The 17,811-nt window shown below is 35.1% G+C and overlaps 1 protein-coding gene across 2 annotated transcripts in view; it reads left to right on the forward strand.

Moving 5' to 3' along the window:
• The first annotated feature begins 1,245 nt into the window (after positions 1–1,245).
• The window catches only part of LOC137631541 (extended synaptotagmin-2-like), a 50,764-nt gene continuing 34,198 nt past the window's right edge, over positions 1,246–17,811 (forward strand). Inside the window, exons 1-2 of one of the 2 annotated variants that reach the window (XM_068363319.1) lie at positions 1,246–1,906; positions 8,722–8,763. In XM_068363319.1, coding sequence (XP_068219420.1) covers positions 1,421–1,906; positions 8,722–8,763 — 528 coding nt within the window. In that variant the 5' untranslated portion in view covers positions 1,246–1,420. Of the gene's footprint in view, positions 1,907–5,852; positions 6,598–8,721; positions 8,764–17,811 lie in introns of those variants that run through there. The other variant, XM_068363317.1, reaches the window with a different exon arrangement.

Here is a 17,811-nt window from a genome sequence, read left to right on the forward strand (position 1 = left end):
TTAAGACCAATAATTCTTACACTACCCCAATCACTTAGTTTCTTACACAAAGGGAACAATCATATATCTCGCCCTTTTCATTCGAGCTGTACCATGCTCCACATGACTTACATAGCCTCCTGGTATCATTACCACACACATACATATATATGTATATATTATATATATATATATATATATATATATATATATATATATATATATATGTATATATATATATATATATATATATATATATATATATATATAATGTATTTATATAAATTATGTATGTATATATTACATATCAAAATTCCTTTTATCACTTCTAGCTATCTCAGCGGTCTCCCCTTATCAACTATTGATAAGAAAAACTAATATGCAAAATCTACCTTTTTTTCTTAGAATTGCACACACATACAAACATATATATATATATATATATATATATATATATATATATATATATATATATATATATATGTATGTATGTATGTATGTATGTATGTATATATATATGTATGTATGTATATATATATATATATATATATATATATATATATATATATATATATATAAACAAACATTTGTTTAAATATTTTTGTAAAATCAGTGGCTACTTTCCACTTGGTAGGAGTAGATGAGAATATTTAACTATAATAATCAGCTCTTCTAGGAGAAGGACACTCCAAAATCAAACCATAGTTCTCTAGTCTTGGGTAGTGCCATAGCCTCTGTACCATGGTCTTCCACTATCTTGGGTTTGAGTTATCTCTCTTGAGGGTACACTCTGGCACACTATTCTATCTGTTACCTTATTTCCTTTACTCCCTGGGATGTTTTCCCTGTTGGAGCCCTTGGGCTTATAACATCCCGAGTTCCCAAATAGGGGTGTAGCTTAGCTAGTAATAATAAATAGAAAAAAAACTTAGATCTTGAATACTTATTAACGATCAAAGTTCTTTTGTTTTTCGATTAAGTCACTTCAACGAATTTTATGATAAGATTAGAGCAAAGTTTATTGTTTGTGATAAGATATAGGAAATTCTGATTTGTGTTTTTGTTTTTTAACATGAATATTTTAGAGTAGGCGTCAGTCCTTGCTATCAACGGTCATTTTTAAGGAATATATTTTTTTGTTCAACTACTCATCGTTACATCACCATCAGGATTATTATCTTCAAAATCGCCAGTGCTTCGTTATCGAGTTGATAACGATGATAAGACATTGAAATGAATCTCTTTCCACATTTTATGACTCAGGTCTCCATTTGTGTCGTCAGTGTACAGTTGTCTGTAGTGTGATTTGCTCACTAATAAAAAGTCGTATTTTGGGATAATTAGCTTTAACATGAAGAAGTTGTGAATTATCGTACGACAGTTGTTTCCTTTAGAAATTTAATATATCTTCACTAAATAACTAAAACACGTTGTTTCCAACATGTTGAGTGAGGTTCAAGAGAGATTCATTAGTTTTCTGCAAAGGATTTTAAAGGATGTCAACGAGACTATATCCGGCGCCAATGCCTTAGTACCATGGTTTGACCTTCCCCTCTTCTTGAGGGAACTGATCCGTGCCCTTTGCATCTTCATCCTCGTCAGGACTAGTTTGATCTCGTCTGCCCTCGTCATTTTGTACTTGATCATCACAGCAAGAGGCGACGAAAGGCCACCCAATCCCAAAACCACATTGACCCTTTCCACGGTGTTTGAAGTCTCCGCCGCATTCGTCTTCAAGTTCATCTTCGTGATGCTTTTCTACTTCGTCCCATTTCCAAGTCTCGTTTTCCTGACTTTCGTCTGGACGTGTTTGGATTCTTACTGGGTTGATCGGAAGCTGCTGGATGAGAGGTTGCTCCTGGAGGAGATAGATGACGAAAGACTGGGGATCCTGCTGCAACGATTGGGAATGCACGTTCCTGCTTGGGTAAGGAGAATCTTTAAATAGTTTAGCTTAATTTTTATCATGTAGTCTTAAGCCCCCCTGACACTTGCACGCATTTCTGGCACGCACTGGCACACAAAATGCGTGCCAGTGCGTGCCACTTTTGTGGCACGCACTGGGAGGTTCCCGCACTGTTCACGACAAGTTCACGCCAGTTCCCGCATCGTTCACTCCAGTTCGCGACAAAAGGCGTGACAATGCGTGCCACAAATGCGTGCAAGTGTCAGGGGGGCTATACACACAACAATAACAACAACAAATGCCGCCAGTTTTAGTCCACTGTAGGACAAAGGCCTCAGACATGTCAATTAATGTCTGGGGTTTGGCCAGTTTTCATCACCAAGCTGGCCATTGCGTTTTGGTGAAGGTGGGAGATTTTTGTCTGATTGGTCACAGTAAACCAACCTAGGATGGGTGGCCCTGACTAGTACAACTTAGCTGATCATGGCCATACGCGAACCCATTCACCACTATAAGGTATCCCCACTTTTACATTTGATTAAATTATATTTTACCTTTGGTTGAATGAATGTAGACAGCTGCAGCCTATTGGCATCGTATATATCAAATCAGATTTTTCCATGCATAGCCTCTATACCATGATCTTCCACTGTCTCTTAGGTTAGAGTTCTCTTGCTTAAGGGTACACTCGGGCACACTATTCTAGCTAATTTCTCTTCATCTTTTTTTTTATTTAAGTTTTTATAGTTATATAGGAAATATGTGTTTTAATGTTGTTACTGTTCTTAAATTATTTAATTTTTCCTTGTTTCCTTTCCTCACTGGGATATTTTCCCTGTTGGGGCCCCTGGGCTTATAGCATCCTTCTTTTCCGTTTAGGGTTGCAGCTTAGCAAGTAATAATATTATGATATGATATAATATATATATATATATATGTGTGTATATAATATATAAACATGTATATATATATATATATATATATATATATATATATATATATACACAGTTTATATATGTATATATATATATATATATATATATATATATATATATTATATATATATGTGTGTGTGTGTACACATAATAATGTTGAATAATTTATTCGTATTCATATGCTCTATACCTTAAGCACTTAACATTCCAAATGATTTGAATCCGCATCCTTGTACCTATCATCATCTGAGATAGCTGTCTCTGGGTTACCTCTCAACCATTCGACGTCTCTTAATTGTGTGGGTACAATTATCAGCTGATCTCTTATCGACATCGAGTGGCCTCTGGTTCTTACTTTTGAGACATATAAGATAATTGCTTTTTGAAGAATTAGCGTAATTATGAACAAAAATTCCTGAAGAAGATTTTCAGTCAAAACATTATTTTTACTTTGTTTTCTAAAAGGAATCTTTGGATGTTACAGAGACGTTAAACTTGGTTCAAATTTGAGTGTATAAACATCCCTGCCAATTAATAGGCCTACATGTTAAGGTCAAAGATAAGCTGCCGCGGCGGAGGTCTGCGCTCTACAGAGTGCCCCTCTAGTTGTCAATGTAAGTGATCCAATTTTGACAGTCCTAGGGTAGGGGGTTAGGGGTAGCCTGCTGAGTCATCAGCAGCCATTGCCTGGCCTTCCCTGGTCCCATCTTGGGTGAAGAGGGTGCTTTGGCGCTGATCATATGGATTTATGGTCAGTCTCTAGGGCATTGTCCTACCAGTTAGGAAATTGTCATTGCTCCTTACCTCTGTTATTCATGAGAGATATTTAAACTTGATTCTGCTGTTGATTACAACTATCCGGGCAAGAAGCAGATTGTCTATGTACTCTGTCCTATTACGCGTATTATTTATATCATTATCATAATCTTCTGTTAGGCCTATTACCGCAAAGGGCCTCGGTTAGATTTCGTCAGTCATCTCTATCTTGAGTTTTTAATTCGATACTTCTCCATTCATCATCTCCTACATTGCGCTTCATGGTCCTTATCCATGCAGTCCTGGGTCATCCAACTCTTCTAATGCCTTGTGGAGCCCATTTAAAATTTATTTATATATAAAACTTATATCATACAGTCAGAGCTAGGTTTTTCGTAACAGATCATACTACTTTCATACATAAATAAGTAATGAATACGGCGTACAGAGTGTTAGGGAGCGTGCCCAAGTACGTTATTAATGTGTATCTTCCAAGGTTCAGTTCATGTCAGGAATAAGTAATATTTCTTCTCTCGTAATACGGTTAAGAGCGATTGCTAAATTCCATTTGCCCCTCTCTGGCGTACACTGTTTTGGAGACTTACCTATAAACTTTATTGTAATAGAGATATTGATAGCCTCATTATTATTATTATTAGTAGTAGTAGTAGTAGTAGTAGTAGTAGTAGTAGTAGTAGTTATTATTATTATTATTATTATTATTATTACACTACTTTGGAGCTTTATTTATACACCCGATAATAATAGCAATATTACTAGATTTGTCATTTTTATTATTATTATTGTTATCATTATTATTATTATTATTATTATTATTATTATAATTGTTATAGTTATTATTAGTATTGCACTGCTTTGGAGCCTCATTTATAAATCTGATAAAATGGTAATATTGATAGATTTAGAAATATTATTATTACTACTATTATTATTATTTGTATTATTATTAGTATTAGTATTATTACTAATATTATTATTATTATTATTATTATTAGTAGTAGTAGTAGTAGTAGTAGTAGTAGTAGTAGTAGTAGTAGTCGAGAAATAAGAGGAGGTATTAATTTTGATATAAGTCGCCGGGGAGAATAAACAGACACCCTCCGATGTTAACAGATTCGATGCAAATCATAATCGTTTCTCGTTTGAAACCTGTCCGTTAAGTTACTTATCAACAGTTCGTGTTTTAGCTACGTGAGTAGACGGACAGTGGAATTCGTTGAGCGGAAATTCGTGTTTTATTATCCTTTTCTCTAGTTATTATCAACATTTTTTATAACCATCACGTCTTATCTGTGATAAGATAGGGTTGATAAGATTAGTGGTCATGGACTATGCCATGCTATGGTTTGGATGTATATTTTTTAGTATGTATGAGTTTATGTTAAAGCATGTGCGTTTTTTGCGTTGTCTTTCCTAGCTCAGATTTATAAGCATGTTTTGATGTGAAAATTGCATTGATTTTAAACTGTGATAAAGAAATAATATAGACATTTGACATAAGCATCTTTCAAAGTGTAAATTTCATTGATGATTTTAAACTGTTTGAAAGAAATAGTTTAGAAATTTGACATAAGCATCTTTTAATGTGTGAATTTCATTGATGATTTTAAACTGTTTGAAAGAAATAGTTTAGAAATTTGACATAAGCATCTTTCAAAGTGTAAATTTCATTGATGATTTTAAACTGTTTGAAAGAAATAGTTTAGAAATTTGACATAAGCATCTTTTAATGTGTGAATTTCATTGATGATTTTAAACTGTTTGAAAGAAAGAGTTTAGAAATTTGACGTAAGCATCTTTCAAAGTGTAAATTTCATTGATGATTTTAAACTGTTTGAAAGAAATAGTTTAGAAATTTGACATAAGCATCTTTTAATGTGTGAATTTCATTGATGATTTTAAACTGTTTGAAAGAAATAGTTTAGAAATTTGACATAAGCATCTTTCAAAGTGTAAATTTCATTGATGATTTTAAACTGTTTGAAAGAAATAGTTTAGAAATTTGACATAAGCATCTTTTAATGTGTGAATTTCATTGATGATTTTAAACTGTTTGAAAGAAATAGTTTAGAAATTTGACATAAGCATCTTTCAAAGTGTAAATTTCATTGATGATTTTAAACTGTTTGAAAGAAATAGTTTAGAAATTTGACATAAGCATCTTTTAATGTGTGAATTTCATTGATGATTTTAAACTGTTTGAAAGAAATAGTTTAGAAATTTGACGTAAGCATCTTTCAAAGTGTAAATTTCATTGATGATTTTAAACTGTTTGAAAGAAATAGTTTAGAAATTTGACATAAGCATCTTTCAAAGTGTAAATTTCATTGATGATTTTAAACTGTTGGAAAGAAATAATATAGAAATTTGACTGACAGAAATCTACTTTATATTTGCCTCAAGAGAACAGCTAGCTTGTCAATAGACTGAATATAGTTAATCCCCATAAAGGTTATATATATAAAGATGGTGAAGCGTTTACATACAAACAAGAAGAAATCCTACTGGGAAGAAATTAATGAAAAGCTTAACGAGGCATTATGTGCTGTAGACGCTAAACTGCCTTGGTTTGACATCCTCGTGTTCTTGAAGTATTTCTCCTGTTCCGTCTGTATCTACCTGATTGCTTATAGCAGCTTAACAGTACTGGCTTGTATAGTCGCATACCGGATCTTCCGCGATATAGAAGTGCCTCTCAAACCGGCCAGAGGGAAGAATAAATCTCCTGGAATTCCGATCTTGCCTCCGAATCCGGACTTCCGGATAACGCTGTCTATGGTCTACGAATTGGTGGTTCGGTTCGTCTTCGAGTTCGGCATGTTGGTGTTGATATCCTTCATATCCTATTTAGGATTGGCTCTTCTGGCTTTCGTTGTGGCTTGCTACGCTTCCGTGCTGGAAGCTGGAACTTCACTGGATGACAGACTGGCGCTGGAAGAGATGGACGAGAATACTTTACTGCTTTTGCTTCATAGGCTTGGTCATCGCGTTCCCAAATGGGTAAAATTTCAATTATTGCATTTTCAGGTAGTATAGAGTTCTCTTGCTTGAGGGTACACTCGGGCATACTATTGGATCTAATTTCTCTTCCTCTTGTTTTGTTAAAGTATTTATAGTTTATATAGGAATTATTTATTTTAATGTTGTCGCTGTCCTTAAAATATTTTATTTTTCCTTGTTTCCTTTCCTCACTGGGCTATTTTCCCTGTTGGGACCCCTGAGCATGTAGTATTCTGCTTTTCCAACTAGGGTTGTAGCTTACCAATTAATAATAATAATAATAATAGTAATAATTTCCTGTAATAGTTCCTAATGAGAATATATACTTCGAAAATAATATGTTATAAACATTTAAGATTTTGGTTGTACCGAGTAATTTGCAGAAATTGAAAGACTTCAACTTCATAATGATATGCTTATAGAGAATACACAAAAGTTACTTAAAAATTTAACGTACTTTGCGTTGCTATGCCTCAATATAGTGTTTTAATCATGATAACACTAAACTGAATGACAATTGCTTTCCATAGAATAATGATGTTGATATCAGTGATCAAAGCTAAGATTTCAATTTTAAAGGTTTAAAGGCCACTCATGAATGGCAGGGGCAAGGGACGGTGACATTGCCCTATCGAGTAGGACAATGCCCTAGACTGACTATATATACATATGATCAGCCCCCAAGCCCCTTCTTTACCCAAGCTAGGACCAAGGAGGGCCAGGCAATGGCTGTTCATGACTCATTAGACAGACCTATAGGCTCCCCTCCCCCTCCTTAGCTCACAAGGATGATGAGGTTGCAGCGACCAAAGAAACTAGCGAATCTGAGCGGGACTCGAATCCCAGTCTGACGTTCACCAGTCAGGGACGTTACCGCATCGGCCACCACAACCCTAAGCAGTCATCATTATGGTCCCCACCTGCTGCTCTTAGAATCAAAACTTGGATTTGACATGTAAATTACGTATTTCATTTACCATGGAATTGACAAGAAGATTATCAATATAAATTACTGTTTGACAAAGTACGCATTCTTTCAAAGCAATAGGAAATTGAACCTGGAAAGCTTTTCAGGAAAGGAATAATGTACTTTTATTGAAGACCAGTAGTAACTTTAGGTCTAATAGTCATTTAGATTGAAGTAAAGGCAAATTAGAAATAAATAAGAAAAACAATATATATAGATATATACATATACTGTATATATATACACAAATACTGTATATATATACACATACTGTATATATATATATATATATATATATATATATATATATATATATATATATATATATATATATATATATATATATATATATATATATATATATATATATATATCGTACGCTCTTCATACCCTTTACAACAAGGCTGCTTTCCTAAGAAGTCTATTGCCAAGGTGAGACAAGATTTATCAACTGTGAGGATATTATTAATATTAAAATGATAACAATAGAAAAATTACTAATGAGGGAAAAGATAAACTTAAAATAATTGGATATTAATTTCTGTAAAATCTGTGTAAATTTGGAATATTTTTATGTAATTATATTTTAATGATGCTGATACTTTTATTTATAACCATTATTTATATATTTTGTTAAAAGGTTTACCATACATTAATATTCAATATTTCGTGCTTTGATTATGTATATACATATGTGTGTGTATATATATATATATATATATATATATATATATATATATATATATATATACATGTATATATGTGTGAATATACGTATATATATATATATATATATATATATATATATATATATATATATATATATATATACTGTATATACTATATCTATATATATATATATATATATATATATATATATATATATATATATATATATATATATGTGTGTGTATATATAGTTATATATTATATATATATATATATATATATATATATATATATATATATATATATATATATATATATATATATATATATATATATATATATATATATATATATATATAGTTCTGGCTTTGTATACTCAAGTAAATATTCAAAAGTTTATACCCTGAAATTGAAATATTGATCAGTAAGCTATTGTTCAGTCCTCATATTGTTACAGTTAGTTAATTAGCTCCATTCTCTGTTTACAGCTGAGCACTCCAGATCACCAACGTGTCGAATGGCTTAATAAGGTATAGTGATACAAAACATTTTTTGGCCTAATTTTGTGTTATGTAATGTTTGTGTGGGCAGTCCTTTGTGGTGTTTTTTTTCTTCATAAACTTGTTTTCATTATGTTATATTTGAAAGTTCTCAGGTGTTTTTTATAATAAAGTTGTATGACTGATGATATATTTCTTTTATATTGTTATATTTGTAACGTCACTGTTATCGTTTAGATTCAGCTTTTATCGTTTATTCTTTGGTTCGCAGTTTATTTTATTTTCCTATGGGGCTGTTTTCCCCAGTGGGACTCTGTGGAGCTTGTAGCATTCTGTTTATCAGTCATTATTGCGGGTTAATTTGTAATGTTAACAACAATAACAACAACAACAACAACAACATTAACAACAGGCTTACATAAGTCCTTGATAGTTTATATTATATACCAACTATCTCCTTTTGATGTTAATTTTTTTTTTAAATATTTAATTTTTATTTTTCATTACATCTTATATCGTTTATTTATTTCCTTATTTCTTTTCCTCACTGGGCTATTTTTCCCTGTTGGAGCCCTTGGGCTTATAGCATCTTGCTTTTCCAACTAGCTTAGCTATCAATAATAATACTAATAATAATAATAATAATAAAAGTATTCCTTTTTTTGATAGGATTCATAACTTTTTTTGTGTTTTCATGTCGTTCTAGCACTTGAGTTATTTATATCTACAGTGTATAGATTATTTTTGTATTAAGTAAATCAAAATTACAGTTTTGTAATTAATTTGTCTTTGTTGAATCTTTTTTCATGTTCCTTATGCTACTAGTTCCCATTCATTAATTTCACTTGGGGTTCGTGCGACATAGAAATTTACTTGGATCATACACACACACTTCTTCTATATGTCTTCCTGAATGCACCGATTGCTCGTCTCTTCGTCTACCTGTCTTCCTGAATTCACCGATTGCTTGTCTCTTCTTCTACCTGCCTTCCTGTATGCACCGATTGCTCGTCTCTTCGTCTACCTGTCTTCCTGAATTCACCGATTGCTTGTCTCTTCTTCTACCTGCCTTCCTGTATGCACCGATTGCTCGTCTCTTCGTCTACCTGTCTTCCTGAATTCACCGATTGCTTGTCTCTTCTTCTACCTGCCTTCCTGTATGCACCGATTGTTCGTCTCTTCGTCTACCTGTCTTCCTGAATTCACCGATTGCTTGTCTCTTCTTCTACCTGCCTTCCTGTATGCACCGATTGTTCGTCTCTTCGTCTACCTGTCTTCCTGAATTCACCGATTGCTTGTCTCTTCTTCTACCTGCCTTCCTGTATGCACCGATTGCTCGTCTCTTCGTCTACCTGTCTTCCTGAATTCACCGATTGCTTGTCTCTTCTTCTACCTGCCTTCCTGTATGCACCGATTGCTCGTCTCTTCGTCTACCTGTCTTCCTGAATTCACCTATTGCTTGTCTCTTCTTCTACCTGCCTTCCTGAATGCACCGATTGCTCGTCTCTTCTTCTACCTGTCTTCCTGAATTCACCGATTGCTTGTCTCTTCTTCTACCTGCCTTCCTGAATGCACCGATTGCTCGTCTCTTCTTCTACCTGTCTTCCTGAATTCACCGATTGCTTGTCTCTTCTTCTACCGGCCTTCCTGAATGCACCGATTGCTCGTCTCTTCTTCTACCTGTCTTCCTGAATTCACCGATTGCTTGTCTCTTCTTCTACCGGCCTTCCTGAATGCACCGATTGCTCGTCTCTTCTTCTACCTGTCTTCCTGAATTCACCGATTGCTTGTCTCTTCTTCTACCTGCCTTCCTGAATTCACCGATTGCTCGTCTCTTCTTCTACCTGTCTTCCTGAATTCACCGATTGCTTGTCTCTTCTTCTACCTGCCTTCCTGAATGCACAGATTGCTCGTCTCTTCTTCTACCTGTCTTCCTGAATTCACTGATTGCTTGTCTCTTCTTCTACCTGTCCTCCTGAATTTACCGATTGCTTGTTTCTTCCACCTGCCTTCCTGAATTCACCGATTGCTTGTCTTTTCTTCTACCTGTCTTCCTGAATTCACCGATTGCTTGTCTCTTCTTCTATCTGTCTTCCTGAATTCACCGATTGCTTGTCTCTTCTTCTACCTGCCTTCCTGTATGCACCGATTGCTTGTCTCTTCTACCTGTCTTCCTGAATTCACCGATTGCTTGTCTCTTCTTCTACCTGCCTTCCTGAATGCACCGATTGCTTGTCTCTTCTTCTACCTGTCTTCCTGAATTCACCGATTGCTTGTCTCTTCTTCTACCTGCCTTCCTGAATGCACCGATTGCTTGTCTCTTCTTCTACCTGTCTTCCTGAATTCACCGATTGCTTGTCTCTTCTTCTACCTGCCTTCCTGAATGCACCGATTGCTTGTCTCTTCTTCTACCTGTCTTCCTGAATTCACCGATTGCTTGTCTCTTCTTCTACCTGCCTTCCTGAATGCACCGATTGCTTGTCTCTTCTTCTACCTGTCTTCCTGAATTCACCGATTGCTTGTCTCTTCTTCTACCTGCCTTCCTGAATGCACCAATTGCTTGTCTCTTCTTCTACCTGTCTTCCTGAATTCACCGATTGCTTGTCTCTTCTACTGCCTTCCTGAATTCACCGATTGCTTGTCTCTTCTTCTACCTGCCTTCCTGAATGCACCGATTGCTTGTCTCTTCTTCTACCTGCCTTCCTGAATGCACAGATTGCTTGTCTCTTCTTCTACCTGTCTTCCTGAATTCACTGGTTGCTTGTCTCTTCTACCTGTCTTCCTGAATTCACTGATTGCTTGTCTCTTCTTCTACCTGTCCTCCTGAATTTACCGATTGCTTGTTTCTTCCACCTTTCTTCCTGAATTCACCGATTGCTTGTCTTTTCTTCTACCCGTCTTCCTGAATTCACCGATTGCTTGTGTCTTCTTCTACCTGATTTCCTGAATTCACCGATTGCTTGTCTCTTCTTCTCTCTGTCTTCCTGAATTCACCGATTTCTTATCTCTTCTATCTGTCTTCCTGAATTCACCGATTGTTTGTCTTCTTCTACCTGTCTTGATGAATTCACCGATTGCTTCTCTCTTCTTCTACCTGTCATCCTAAATTCACCGATTGCTTGGTTCTTCTTCTACCTGTCTTCCTGAATTCACCAATTGTTTGGTTCTTCTTCTACCTGTCTTCCTGAATTCACCGATTGCTTGTTTCTTTTTCTATCTGTCTTCCTGAATTCACCGATTGCTTGTCTCTTGTATTTGTCTTCCTGAATTCCCCAATTGCTTGTCTCTTCTTCTATCTGTCTTCCTGAATTCTACGATTGCTTGTCTCTTCTATCTGTCTTCCTGAATTCAACGATTGCTAGTCTCTTCTTCTACCTGTCCTCCTTGAATTCACCGATTGCTTGTCTCTTCTTCTACCTGTTCTCCTGAATTCACCGATTGCTTGTCTCTTCTTCTACCTGTCTTCCTGAATTCACCGATTGTTTGTCTCTTCTTCTACTTGTCTTCCTGAATTCACCGATTGCTTGTCTCTTCTTTTACTTGTCTTCCTGAATTCACTGATTGCTTGTCTTCTTCTACCTGTCTTCCTGAATTCACCGATTGCTTGTCTCTTCTTCTACCTGTCTTCATGAATTCACCGATTGCTTGTCTCTTCTTCTACCTGTCTTCCTAAATTCACCGATTGCTTGTCTCTTCTTCTACCTGTCTTCCTAAATTCACCGATTGCTTGTCTTTTCTTCTACCTGTCTTCCTGAATTCACCGATTGCTTGTCTCTTCTTCTACCTGTCTTCCTAAATTCACCGATTGCTCGTCTCTTCTTCTACCTGTCCTCCTGAATTCACCGATTGCTTCTCTCTTCTTCTACCCGTCTTCCTGAATTCACCGATTGCTTGTCTCTTCTTCTACCTGTCTTCCTGAATTCACCAATTGCTTGTCTCTTCTTCTACATGTCCTCCTGAATTCACCGATTGCTTGTCTCTTCTTCTACCGGTCTTCCTAAATTCACCGATTGCTTGTCTCTTCTTCTACCTGTCCTCCTGAATTCACCGATTGCTTCTCTCTTCTTCTACCCGTCTTCCTTAATTCACCGATTGCTTGTCTCTTCTTCTACCTGTCTTCCTGAATTCACCAATTGCTTGTCTCTTCTCCTACCTGTCCTCCTGAATTCACCGATTGCTTGTCTCTTCTTCTACCTGTCTTCCTAAATTCACCGATTGCTTGTCTCTTCTTATACCTGTCTTCCTAAATTCACCGATTGCTTGTCTCTTCTTCTACCTGTCCTCCTGAATTCACCGATTGCTTGTCTCTTCTATTTGCCTTCCTGAATTCACCGATTGCTTGTCTCTTCTTCTACCTGTCTTCCTAATTCACCGATTGCTTGTCTCTTCTTCTACCTGTCCTCCTGAATTCACCGATTCCTTGTCTCTTCTTCTACCTGTCCTCCTGAATTCACCGATTGCTTGTCTCTTCTTCTACCGGTCTTCCTAAATTCACCGATTGCTTGTCTCTTCTTCTACCTGTCCTCCTGAATTCACCGATTCCTTGTCTCTTCTTCTACCTGTCCTCCTGAATTCACCGATTCCTTGTCTCTTCTTCTACCTGTCTTCCTAAATTCACCGATTCCTTGTCTCTTCTTCTACCTGTCTTCCTAAATTCACCGATTCCTTGTCTCTTCTTCTACCTGTCTTCCTGAATTCCCCAATTGCTTGTCTTTTCTATCTGTCTTCCTGAATTCACCGATTGCTTGTCTTTTCTTCTATCTGTCTTCTGGAATTCACTGATTGCTTGTCTCTTCTATCTGTCTTCCTGAATTCACCGATTGCTTGTCTCATCTTCTATCATCTTCAGAAGAAGAGTTACATTTCTTCAAAATAATTGAACTAATCAAATTTCTTCCGGACTTTGACATGGATGGACTGACTTGTATATTATTTGTTAATGTATTATGACGATTAACATATTACTCAGCATTGTAGTCTTATGTCATTCAAAAATATTACCATTTAGCCTTAATATTGTTTGAAAACAGGGTTTTCTAACTCAAAGTTAATTATCATTAACATGTATGTCCTATTATAATCATTGAATTTGTACAGGTATATCTAGTATTATAGATGAAATAGAAACGGGAAAAAACAATAACGATACGTAAAGCGAAAACGAATCCGATTTATTTTTACTTCCATGTTCCACCATTACATTTCTCTTGCTATCAGTCACTCTGCTTTCTCATACAACCCAATTGAAACCCTTTTCCAGACTGAGCAACATAGCTCTTATATTTCCCGTCCTTTCTCCAACTTCGAGTGCCATATGTGGATGAGATTACGATGAGGGGTAGATAGAGATGGTTTGGGCATGCTCTTCGCACAACCAGAGAGATAGTAGTTCTCCAATTTTTTAACTGGGCTCCGCAATGCACTAGAAGAGTTGGAAGAGCCAGGCCTACATGGCTGAGGACTATGAAGCGTGAAGTAGATGATGATGGTTGGTGAAGTATTGATTTAAAAGCTCGAGATAAAGACCACTGGGGAAATCTAACCGAGGACATATACTGTATGTCAATACGCTTGGAAGCAGATGATGATGATTTATGTATGTGTGTGTTTTGTGGAAGTATGCATGTATGTATATTCATTTCAAAATATAACGACCGTAATAAAAAAAGACATTAATTCATATCGTGGCTACCTGAACTCTCTTTTCCCCCTTGCATTATTGATGGCTTTGGGACTTATCTTTTACCCCGTAAGGAACCGACAGATCTGCTTTAGGTTTTACATATTTAATGCCCAGGTATTTCTACTCCCTTTGGTCTTGGCTTGTGTACCTGAGGAAACCTGAGAACAAACAGGGTCTCTCTCTCTCTCTCTCTCTCTCTCTCTCTCTCTCTCTCTCTCTCTCTCTCTCTCTCTCTCTCTCTCTCTCTATATATATATATATATATATATATATATATATATATATATATATATATATGTATATTTATATATATACATATATATAAGTATATATATATATATATATGTATATATATATATATATATAAGTATATATATATATATATATATATATATATTATATGCTGGATATATATTATGCTAATATATATACATACATGCATATATACACACACAAATACATTCGGACACAAATATATGTGATTGTATATATGCATAATCATCTATATGTATTAATATGTATACATATATATATATATATATATATATATATATATATATATATATATATACATACATATATATATACATATATATATATATATGTGTGTGTGTGTGTGTGTGTGTTTGCGGATGTGGGAAAGTTTTCTTAGAAGAATGTGGTTTTTTTTTTTTTTTTTTTTGGGGGGGGGGTTTTCTAAAACCAGATGCTATTATGTTACGTGCCCATACTTTCATAAATGTACCAACCCAGCAAAATCAAATTTGGTCTTCTAGCTCATATACTTTTTGTGTTTTATATAGTATGTAGATCGAAGATCGTGTAATCACCATGGATGACATTCCTTAATGTTACATAATTGTATTCTTATCAGTTACTTATCTTCATAAATTACTGATAACAGTGTTGAACTAATTCTTCCGACTTTCACAAGTTATGTCTATGTATTTTATGCCATGTTGGAAATCTCTTTCTAGCCTTTTATGTAGAAAAGTTACTGGAGACCACACTGAACACCTCTCCATAAGCAGGCTTTTTCTTCGTTTTAAAGATTTCAAAGGTGGCTCATGAATGGCAGAGGCAAGAAACGGTGATAATGGCTTAGTAGGACAAAGCCATTGAGCCTGACTATAGTCCATTTCTTTTAGCGATGCATATTTGCACCGACTCGCGGCGTTGCCCTTTTAGCTCGGAAAAGTTTCCTGATCGCTGATTGGTTAGAATTATCTTGTGCAACCAATCAGCGATCCGGAAACTTTTCCGAGCTAAAAGGGCACCGCTGCGAGTCGGTGCAAATATGCATCGCTAAAAGAAATGAACTATATGTATCCATATGATCAGCGCCCAAGCCCCCCTCTCCACCCAAGCTAGGACTAGGAAGGGCCAGGTATTGGCTGCTGATGACTCAGCAGGTAAGTATATAGGCTTCCCCCCCCCCCCATCCTTAGCTCACGAGGATGGTGAGGTTGTAGACACTACAAGAAACTATCGAGCGTGTGCGGAACTCGAACCCCAGTCCGGCAAATCGCTAGGCAGGGACGTTTCCAAGCTAGGACAACATGAAAAGCTTTCTTTTAATGTTTTTTTTTATATTTAAAACCTGTCGACCATTTTCTTTACTAAAAAATACTTGACTTCTTTCGCCTATCCCTTGATAAGAATTTTTTTTTTCCTTTTTTCTCTCTTTCACAGACTCATGTTGGTTTTTTTAGACAGCCCTAGTTACATCTATCCCCTGATAAGCACTTTTTTTTTTTTTTTTTTTTACCAAGGACTCATGTATTTTTTTAGGCAGGCCTAATGTCCTATATCTACTTATAAACTCGCTTTTTAATATTTTTTGCCTATCCCTTGATAAGAATTTTTTTTCCTTTTTTCTCTCTCTCACAGACTCATGTTGGTTTTTTTAGACGCAGCCCTAGTTTCATCTATCCTCTGATAAGCACTTCTTTTTTTTTTTTTTTTTTTTTTTTTTTTTACCAAGGACTCATGTATTTTTTTAGGCAGGCCTAATTTCTTATATCTCCTTATAAACTCGCTTTTTAATATTTTTTGCCTATCCCTTGATAAGAATTTTTTTTTCCTTTTTTCTCTCTCTCACAGACTCATGTTGGTTTTTTTAGACACAGCACTAGTTTCATCTATCCTCTGATAAGCACTTCTTTTTTTTTTTTTTTTCTACCAAGGACTCATGTATTTTTTTTAGGCAGGCCTAATTTCCTATATCTCCTTATAAACTCGTTTTTTAATATTTTTTGCCTATCCCTTGATAAGAATTTTTTTTTTCCTTTTTTCTCTCTCTCACAGACTCATGTTGGTTTTTTTTAGACACAGCCCTAGTTTCATCTATCCCCTGATAAGCACTTTTTTTCTTTTTTTACCAAGGACTCATGTTTTTTTAGGCAGGCCTAGTTTCCTATATCTGCTGATAAACTTTTTTTTTTTTTTTTTTTTTTTAAACTAAGGATTCATGTCGGTTTTTTTTAGACACAAGCCTAGTTTTGTCTATCTCCTGGTAAGCACATTTTTTTTTTTTTTTTTTACCTAGGACTCATGTTTTTTTTAGGCAGGCCTAGTTTCCTATATCTGCTGATAAACTTTTTTTTTTTTCTTCTTTTTTTTTAACTAAGGATTCATGTCGGTTTTTTTAGACACAAGCCTAGTTTTGTCTATCTCCTAGTAAGCACATTTTTTTTTTTACCAAGGACTCATTTTTTTTAGGCAGGCCTAGTTTCTTATATCTGCTGATAAACTTTTTTTTTTTTTTTTTTTTTTTTTTTTTTTTAACTAAGGATTCATGTCGGTTTTTTTTAGACACAAGCCTAGTTTTGTCTATCTCCTGGTAAGCACATTTTTTTTTTTTTTTTACCAAAGACTCATGTTTTTTTTGTAGACACAGGCCTAGTTAAAAACTGAATGCGCTCACACACGTAAAGTATATATTTTACAGACATTTCTAAACTCATATCAAGCATTTACATGTTATTTTAGACCTACAGATAGTATTTCATCACACCCAACAAATTCGGTTTGGTAATAAATACAGTATTTACGCTTTGTTTAGCTTGATCATTAAAGATCTGCATGTGCAGTACATTGTGTATATATATTTTTATTTACTTAGATTTTATCTTTAACTGTAAACATACCATGCTGTTAACAAGCATTCAAGGAAGAACAATAATTGTGTGACTTGAAAGAGTTATAGATTGAACAGCGTTTCCGTGAGTCGGCAAGAGAAGATTTGCCAAAACAATAAATCCTTCAACATTGGCAAATCTCCTTATATCAACTCACATCTATTTTTAAAATACTTGGTAAGAGCGGTGAATTGACCGCACAACCACGGCGGTGTCTTGATATGGCAATGAGTAGCTTCACTGGGCACATGTATA

This window comes from Palaemon carinicauda, chromosome 40 (genome assembly GCF_036898095.1).
Source record: "Palaemon carinicauda isolate YSFRI2023 chromosome 40, ASM3689809v2, whole genome shotgun sequence".
Taxonomy (NCBI): domain Eukaryota; kingdom Metazoa; phylum Arthropoda; class Malacostraca; order Decapoda; family Palaemonidae; genus Palaemon; species Palaemon carinicauda.